At 46.5% G+C, this 9,296-nt stretch overlaps 1 protein-coding gene across 1 annotated transcript; it reads right to left on the reverse strand.

The window, feature by feature from the left end:
* Positions 1–342: 342 nt before the first annotated feature.
* ralbp1 (ralA binding protein 1) lies at positions 343–8,304 on the reverse strand. Its single transcript, XM_053882682.1, has 10 exons — positions 8,174–8,304; positions 5,751–6,056; positions 4,717–5,148; positions 4,295–4,644; positions 3,055–3,216; positions 2,782–2,913; positions 2,235–2,345; positions 2,054–2,175; positions 1,847–1,967; positions 343–1,779 (listed from the first exon to the last, which is right to left on the reverse strand). The coding sequence occupies exons 2-10, from the start codon at positions 5,998–6,000 to the stop codon at positions 1,486–1,488; spliced, it is 1,974 nt and encodes a 657-aa protein (XP_053738657.1). The 5' UTR covers positions 6,001–6,056; positions 8,174–8,304; the 3' UTR covers positions 343–1,485.
* Positions 8,305–9,296: the final 992 nt, after the last annotated feature.

Below are 9,296 nucleotides of genomic sequence, written 5' to 3' on the forward strand. Positions count from 1 at the left end.
TCAAAGTAAGAAGCACACGTTTCCGGTCTGTTTCGCTACATAACTCGATGATCGCCTCTCACTCTTAGGGAGTCATTCTCTGTTTCGAGTAGAATTCAAGAGGGAAATATGAGCAGAAAAGAAAAATATACAGATAGCAATACATTAAATATTTTTACACTAAAACCCTGTAACTTCAAACAGTTGGTACCATTGCTTCCTTTCACTTGACGTTTGTGATATATATAAATATAGAGGAGGATTATCCCAGTTCAGGTTTAGCTATTCTATTATGTAAATAAAAAAGGAAACAAAAAGCAAGAAAATTAGGAGGAAGACAATAGCCGACTTGTTCAAGAAACCAAAGCGTCACCAAAAGCTAACGGTTTGACACTTTATTCTTCACAGCATTATTCCGTCTGCAACAGGAAGCTCAGCACAATATGAAAATAAGTTTATGCGAAGCTTCAGTCACAGGATGATCAACACGATCACAAGTCCGGGTCTACGCGGACTCGTACAGGCAAACACTTGATATACTCGAATCATAAAAAAAGAGCAGACAGAGCGTGAGCTGAAAATACAGTACATCTCACGACAGAAAATAGTTTCGACGGTGATCGTCGGCCGTGATATGAAATGACTGACTCACAAATACATGAGAAAATACACAAGTCAATGTTTGAGATGTGAGCACGGATCGTGCAAGAGCTGGACCAACGTTGAGTGAATCAGCTACGAGAGTACGACCACGAGGCTGACACAGTGTAGGGGAGGGGAGGGGAGGGGAGGGGAGGGGAGGTGGTCCTCGGCCCCCGGTCTGCAGTGGTCATCACAGGTTAGGGGTGGAAGGAACACGGTGGTTCCATTCCTTCATTGGATCCATCAGTTAAATAAGATTCTGCAGGGCATCTCCTCTTCTTGGAACACATAAAACACACATTCTAGAGTGTCGCTTGAAACTATGGCACGAGTGAGGACTTGCACTCGAGCAGGTCACCAGCCCCAGCAGAGACCGGGGGTTCACTTCCTGGCATCCCACAAAAGCGCCGCAGCCGGTGCAACGGCTGGACCTACACTGTGCCAGGCAGGTGGTCGTAATGTTTTATCGGAGCGTGTTCCGGCCAATTGTGAAATAAAACCAGGAATTTGGGTTTTAAATGTGTGAAGAAAAAGCACGGAGGATAAAGTTCACATCTATTCATATATTACTGAGGAGCGCCAATCAACGCTTGTCGTCAATCGTCTACTTAAATATATTTAATATTAAAGATTAAGATTCAAGAGCTTCTGCGTTAGTGGTTCTTTGGGGCGAACTCGTCTTCAGTTATGGCACAGTGGTCTCCTTCCTACAACACCATCCGTGAGCAGGACAGCGGGAAAAGTTGTTGTTTTGACCTGTGAATAAAAATAAAGTTCCTCTGGTTCCCTTCATCGCTTCCTTCATACCGGCTCCGCAGGCGTGGTCCCTCTGGCTCGGGCTCCTTCTCCCACCGGGTGGTGAGCTCACACGTCCCTCCGGTCTTTGCTGGGCGACGGCTTGGAAGGATCTTTAGCGGCTTTCCCGTTAGCTGAGGCGGAGGTGTCTGCGTTCCCAGCTGCAGTGGTGACGGAGCGCTTGGTCTGCTCTTCGCTGCGGGCCTCTGGGCTGGACTGGAGGGGTGGAGCTTGCTCCGCCGACGGTGGGACGGTCAGCTCCTGCTGCAGCTTGTGGCTCTGCAGGAGACGCAGCTGCACGCGCAGCTCCAAGATGGCCTCCTGCTCCTCGTGGATGGCTTGGTTCAGGTGGGTGTTTTTGTTCTGGTGGGATATTGAAAGGTTTAATGCTGACACCGTCACAGTTGAGTGAAGGTCGTGTGACACTCACCTCCAGTTCCTCGTTCTGCTTCTGTAGATCCTCCAAGATTATCTGCAGCTCCTCCTCATCCTCGCTCTCACTCTCACTGTCCGAGGAATATTCTTCCGTCTCGCTCCGACCTTGCTGTCGACTGAACAAAAACACTTTGGTTATTGAGGCCAAAACACAACGAAATCTGGTCGGCTTCACAGGCGGAGTCACATGCTCCACAAGCACCTCTGTATGTCTGCGATTTCCCCTCTCAGCCGGTCGATCTCCTCCTTCTCTGTTGCGATCTGTCGCCGCAGAACCTGCTCCAGCGAGATCAGCTCCTCCTGTTCCGTCAGGATCTCGTTCTCCTGGAGCAAACAGGGGTGTGAGTCACCAAGCCTGGCAGCAGCCCACCTGCAGGCCTCACCTGAGCCAAGAGCAGGTTGATCACCTCCTCTTCGTTCTCCGTCATCTCCTCTTTGGAAACGTCTTCCTTCGACAGGCTAGCTATTTCCTGGGCGATCTTAGTTTCGCACTCCTGAGGAGGAAAGATCAGGAACCAGGGTCAAAAAACAAGAAACGTCTGAGGTTGAAGTTGAGCAGCTGGTTGGTTTAAATCCAAGGGCTTGTCAGGAACCACATTGAACCTCACACAGCTGAACACACAAGCGCTCTTTGTCTTCAAAAACACTATACTGGACCAGAATAAAGGAGGAGACGCTTGAGTGAGTCACACTGTGCTGTGCTAACTGGCACCGGGTCCAAGCATCGGCAGTTAGTTTTCCAAAAATAGTCAGCTCCTACACAGAGCTGGGACCATTAGCCACGCTCAGCACCGGACGCGCTGAGGAGGTCAGTTCAGCGCAGGTTTGTTTCTATTGCAGATTAAAGTAAGAGCCAGTTGCTTTGCTTCATCCCAGTCTGACTCACTCATACACAGTATTTTTCTTTCATCTCCCTCGGCCACAACTCACCTGACGCTTGGCCTCCCGCAGCTTTCTCTTGAGGGCGGTCAGGATCCTCTGGACCTCCCAGAGCCGCTCCTCTTTGGACAGGTCCTTCACCCCAGCCTGAAGGTCCTGGTGTAGACAGTTGAGCAGGAACTCCTGAGGTGGAAAAGAGATGATGGGTGACTAAATAAACCCCTCTGGTCGCAGGGATCACCGGTGATGGAAGCATATTGACATTAGGAACATCATTCATTTGATTCAGTCAGATTGTTCTCATCCCTGCCAGCACACACCAACCTGTCGCCTGATCTCCTCCTTGATGTTGTCCTGAGTCTCGGGCAGCTGCGGCATGGTGGCCATGTTGGACCAGCGAAGCGGTCGCACCACCGGCTTCAGCACCACGTCGCCAAACAGCTCCTTCACGTGGGTGAAGAACATGTAGAGGACGCGGTTCCCAATCTGGAATCACAGCACACGTCGGCATGATCCCACGCGTGTCCTCGCCGCCACTCATAACAGAAAGCAGGGCGGGGGAAGTGGAGCAGCCAGAGTGGTCTCCTCGGAGAGTTTGACTAACTAGGCCAGAGAGGAACTCACTATTTCATCTGGTGAAAACATCACCTGGAATGCAATTTCAGGGTTCCAGTGAGCTTCAGCAAGATTTGTTTTCGACACGCTCCTGACCTCCAGCAACACTTCTACAAGAACTTCTTGGTTTGAGCACAACTCTGTTCACCTTAACGGAAAATACAACTCTGTCTGTGACAGTTTACACGTGCACCAACAATCTGACGACACCACTCGTAGTTGTGTTCCTGGCAACAAGAGCCAGTTCAGGTGCACAGGACAGTATTTCTCAGTTATCACAGTAATTCTGAAGGTAATGCTGAGTACTAGTCAACAGCAAGATCAGTGTTATAGTCATCTCAATCTTGTTTTCAGCGTCACTGTGTTTGTTTGCTGATTGTACAGCCCAAGTTTCAGTCTCATGTGATGTTTTGTTCACGTCAACTTGACATTTGACCCTGTCAGTGTTTTGCTGGTACTTCCCTAAATGATTTAGCAAATTAAAGTGAAATAAAGTACAGTGTAAATAATTCATATGAGATAAAAGCTGGTTTAGGCTGCTAACTTTGCTAACATATAGCTTGTACTTTATATACACCAAGTTGCAGGCTTTTAGCTAGGATTTTGAAACAGGGCATCCATAAGCCCGCCCCCAACCAATAACCACGCCCTAACCCCACCCCTTCCTGACGCACAGTGGATGACTGACAACTTGCTTTGTAAAAAACAGAGCTGTAAACATCCATTTGTCCCACAATAACTTAAACAACAAATAAACAAGCAGTCAAATAAATGTTAACAGACATGACCTCAGTGACTGTTGCCACAGTAACACAATTGTTTTACTTGGCTGACCCTGATTAATTAAAAAATAATAATGATAAAACGTTTTGCAGTTCAGGCCGTCCAGACGCCCTCTAGCTAAAAGCCTGCCAAATTATAATTATATCAGACAAGCCTCTTTGCTGACCTGTATGGTCGGGTTGAGGACGATGGAGATGTTCTGGATGTTCATCTTGGTGTCAGTCTCCCTGCTGATCACATGGTCCATGTGTGTGATCAGCCAGCTCAGAAGAAGCCGGCTCTCGGCGGAGACTTCGGCGAGGAGCCTCTGGAACTCAGTCACCTTCTCCGCCTCCAGCTGCCGGCCGCAGGCGTCTTCAAAGCGCTGTGCTAAGTCCCGGCCCAGCAGGTTCTCGGGCAGCTCACGCAAGTACTGCTTCAGCAGGCTGGCCACCGTGTGCGGGTCGTACTCCTCCAGGCAGGGACACTCCTCGCGGTCATAGGCCGCTTTGAGTTCATCCACTTTGGACTTCATACCTGAGAAAAGAACCAGCTCAGTGACTCTGAGCCCTCAAGCCAACCAACATCCCACATGCTGACGTCCTGTACCTGAGACTCGGTAGATCCCCTCGCACTTCATGCCGTAGCTCTCGATGTAGTCCACACACTCTCTGAAGATGGCGGGCAGCTGGATCCCATCGTACAGGGCCGTCCTCTTCACTGCTTCCACGAGAGGGGCTCCAAAGATGGGCCTGAAGGCAGGGGCCTCCACAGGGACCGGCTCTGCCTCCGTTGTCGGCTTCTTCTTCTTCTTCTTCTCCTTCCATTGTTTGACCACATCAGCAGCCGTCATGTCCTTTGACTTCTTGTCTTTGGCTTTGTCCTCCTTGAAGCTCTTGTCCTTCACCTTGAAGTCTTTCTCCTTCTTCTTGGAGAAGCTGGGCTTCTTGAACACGTGGATCCCCTTGGAGCGCTTCATCTTGGAGGGACTCTCGGCTTCGTCTGCAGAACTGTCCTCCTGGAAGGCGGCGTAGCCCTCAGCTGAAGAACAAGAAAGACTGTCAGTGGAGAGAGAAGAGAAGCCCACTACTCCACAGCCCCGAGGTGGAGGGAGGGAGGGAGGACAGCACCAGGAGGGGGACATGAAAAAGAGGTCAGTCACAGATTTAGCTCCTCTCCGGAACAAACCCAGTTCATTTATTCTCATGACATCAGAGAGCCGCCACCACCACCTTCCAAAATCTGTTTCCAGCTTCTTCAGACTCCACGCTGACACAACTTCACTGGGTGTTGCCCTAAAACTGTCCACTGCTTCCTCTCTGCCACACTGCCCGCTGCTGCAGCTGAACACCGACATGGAAAAAGGTGGATCCGGAGCAGACAAAGAGCTCAGAGGCTTCAGCTTTTACTGCTCCTCATGAACTGCTCTGTGTTTGTGTCTGAATATGTCATGTACACAGGATTCTGACATGACTCAGAGCATGACTCAACATTTTGGATACTACATTTGCTACTGCCGCCTCTCTGCGAGTAGAAAAACTCTTGCCAGACATCACCACTTCACTAGTTTCTAAATGACCTCGATGACCTTAATTCAGCGCTCGGACAGACATGAAAATAGAGAACTCATGTGGCTCTCTTACTTCTTTTCTCCTTCTTCTTGAACTTGTTCTTCTTCTTGCTGTGCTCCTTGTCATCGTCGGACACGTACGTGTCGGGCACCTCATGGTGATGGCCGTCGTGCGGCGGCGAGGGCTCGCCGGTGCGGTACAGTCCCGGGAACTTGGTGGGGCTGATTTCCTCGGAGCTGGGAGTGCGGGCCACGCCCCCCGGGTGCTCCGCCCTGCGCTGCTCAGCAGGGCTGCTGCTGGGAGGCAGGAAGCACTCGGTCATGGCTGCGTCGCCGTTTTCACTCCTCCGGCTGTGGACACTTCATCGCTCCATCGCACCTGGCAAGGACACACAAACACAGTTTGGCAACTTTGAATCCCAGTGGAGCGCTGCCATCTTTTCACCGAAAACCTGGGTTGTGAACATACTGAGCACCTAATCTAGTGGTCAATATATAGGAAAAAATCAAGTTGATGATCTGCGTTGGCTCAAATAATTTGTCTATAAATTGAAAAAAAAATATATGGTGCCTTTTTTGGAGCTTCTGATGCATCAAAAAAGTGCGAAGAATGTAAGTACATAACACATGTTTCCACTACACAATGTAAGGCACCGTGGAAACAGAATCTTTCAGCCATCGCAGGCCTCCCAGGAATAATTCTGATGGAAAACTGCTTGAGTCCAACTTCCCTGGTCGTCTCTGAAGTAGACTTTATGTTGTGTTTGTTTGAAAGGCAAATTATTGTTTAACGGCATTGCAAATGATTCCATGCAAGGAGAGGTTAAGCTCTTCAGCACACACTGTTTTACTTAGCAGCACAAGATAACCAGTTGAAGCTGACAGAATCCTAAAATATTGTGATGTTGGACTGTAAAATAACTCTCTGGAGTTTGTTTGGAATTGTGTCTCACATCTGCTAATAATTGGATCTGAAAGCTGTTAGTACTGGAACTGTCCAAGTTGTGTAACTCTGACAAGCAACAGTGAGTCGATTTATTAATAACTGTATTCAATTAGGCTTCTATTTACGTCCCAGACAGACCAGTGCCAGAATATTACTGTTGGAGCACGTGTGCATCATGAGGACATCCATGAAAACATCTTCTATACTACACAGAGACGCAGACCACACAGCACAGTTTGATTAACTAATATAAACAGGTCACAGTGTAAATACATCTATATATTATTTATTTTACAGTCTTATTTTTTATGACACATACCACTTCAAAACCACTCCAAAGTTACAATTCGTTTTCCAACCTTTTTTCTCAGTTTCATCTTGAATTCATTATTCCTCCCAGTTGTTACTTGCAAAATATTACAATGTCAAGCGAGCGCGATGTCAATAAAACTTCAGAAATGAGTGATAATACTAGCGTCACAAATGAAGACGCAGTTGTAGTTTATGACCAGCAGGGGACGCTACAGCCCATGATAACAATCCTAAATAATCATCTTCAGTGTAATTTAATTTCAAACCTATTTTAATTTTTCTCCTGTGCATCAACATGGACAGAGAGAATGGACTTCAATAACAGTATTGGGACTCACTTTCACGGGTGTTAATAGAGTTCTACCTGAAACAGACCTTTTTTTCCAGATAAACAAAACACATGAACTAGAAAACACCATTCAGTATTGAAGAATGACCAGCGATATAGGATCACTTTTTTTATAGGAAGAGGGGGCGTGAACGGTCGTTTTAAAGGCTTCAACAAGGTCTTTCCTAAGTCACAGTCCGAGTAATGTGTCTACAAATGAATGGAAGTTAACTCTTCAAGAAAACCCCCCCACAATATTAGTATTAGAGAAGATTATACCCAAGAAACAGTGAGAGAAGTGACAGCAAATGATAACAAGTCGAACAAGCGATCTCTCTGAGACAAAATCCTGAAGTACTCTGTGAGACACACGATGCTCAGAAGTCTGACATGAACTGTCAAAACACAGAATAATAATACAATTCTGGAGCTGTCAATATCCAACGACTTCCTTGATATGAAGGCGAATTCATTTGGCTAAAAATGAAACATGATATAGTTGTGAACAAGAGGAACTTTGTTGAAGCGTGTTGACGTTTATGACTTAATTGTGTTACTGTTTCTTCCTCACAGTGGAAGCCAGTGTCAACTTAAGCTTCCCTCGACCAGTAATCCTCGATGTTTGTCGTCAGCCACGAACAGTTGAAGACATTGGCTTTGAAAGACGATCAGGAAACATCTACCCGGTAGATGGGAGCAATGCGATTTCCACTGCAAGAGTCGTGAAGTGAATGAAGGGCCTCCAGCTAGCTGCCAACTTGCTAAGCTAATTCACCCAAATCTTCCGAAACAAGCCACGTCTAACTTACTGCAACTGAACCGCGAACCGATTTGTTGAGCTAAAGACTTGAACCTTCTGACCGTAAAACGGTGGTTATGTCAGTGCGTTATTAAGGACAAGAAACTTTACCAAGTATTCTTCGTTCGCTCAATTCCAGCAGGCAGCTTCCGGCTGTCTGGTCTGTATACTAAATAAAGGCGTCTGCGCCTGCGTGGACGCCCGAGTGCATTCTGGGAGGTGGAGTGTGAATCGCGTCAAGCGTCCCAAGCGGGATAGAAGTCCTGTGAATATAAAATAAAAATGATCATTCATTTGATTCAGTTAAATAAAATGCTGCATAAATACGCAACAATGTGACAAGAGACACTTAATTTTTGTTAAATAATTTAATTAAATAGATACTATAAAAATACCACCTACTCTGAAATGGAAATCAATTACTTGAAGATAAACTCACATTTTGGAATAAACATACAACAATAAGACACAACATTACTTTGGGATTCCATTAAATTAAACACTACATTGGTATATCACTTCTTCGGTGGAAAAATATAAAATACAAAAAACATGATGAATCTTGCCATATAAAATATTTTCCATAAAAATTAACTAAATCATCATTCAAGATTTAATTTAATAAAACTAAGCAATAAATGATTAAACTAAAGCTAAATAGCACTAAATTAAAATATGACAGATTTTTTGCTCCGATTGAATGTAGACCCAAGTGTATTTGTTGGATCACCATAAACAATAGTTTTATCCATTGATAAAAGGGTAAATGCTAACATAGCGGCCATGTAAATGATCAAAGGTGTTTATGTAAAGAGCAGAGCAGCATGAGCTTCTTCTGACTGCACTTCCACATCCGCAGTGAATCTCTCGCCTCGGCTCAACTCCGACTGTGGTTTTTCCATTTCAAATCGACCACATGATTGCAGTTATACACGCGTAACTACAAGACAAACTGTCAAAACAATGATTTAAAGAGAACCTAAATGCTCTGCGTCACATGTGTTTCCCTCCTCCCGAGCGCTGTGGTCTGGTCTGTGAAGTGTCTCCCGGTCATCTGAAACACATTACAGCCTGTGATCTCGGCTGGCGCTCGCCATGCCTTCGCCCCACAGCTGCAGTAGCCAAATGAGCTCCTCATTCCCAATAAGGACAGAGAGAAATGACACAAACAAGCTCTTATTGTGCCTGTGAGGCAGACTGGGGAACAGATCCAGGGCCCGGACGCCCTGCTGCC

This window comes from Synchiropus splendidus, chromosome 13, assembly GCF_027744825.2.
Source record: "Synchiropus splendidus isolate RoL2022-P1 chromosome 13, RoL_Sspl_1.0, whole genome shotgun sequence".
Lineage (NCBI taxonomy): Eukaryota > Metazoa > Chordata > Actinopteri > Syngnathiformes > Callionymidae > Synchiropus > Synchiropus splendidus.

What these genes read in the sequence shown, in the direction of transcription:
- ralbp1 (XM_053882682.1), bottom strand. Translation starts at nt 6,000, where the DNA reads ATGACCGAGTGCTTCCTGCCTCCCAGCAGCAGCCCTGCTGAGCAGCGC. An exon ending in TCCTCAACCCGACCATACAG is followed by an intron (nt 3,217 to 4,294) that starts GTCAGCAAAGAG and finishes CTGTGATTCCAG; the next exon opens with ATTGGGAACCGCGTCCTCTA. An exon ending in TGCGGGAGGCCAAGCGTCAG is followed by an intron (nt 2,346 to 2,781) that starts GTGAGTTGTGGC and finishes TTTCCTCCTCAG; the next exon opens with GAGTGCGAAACTAAGATCGC.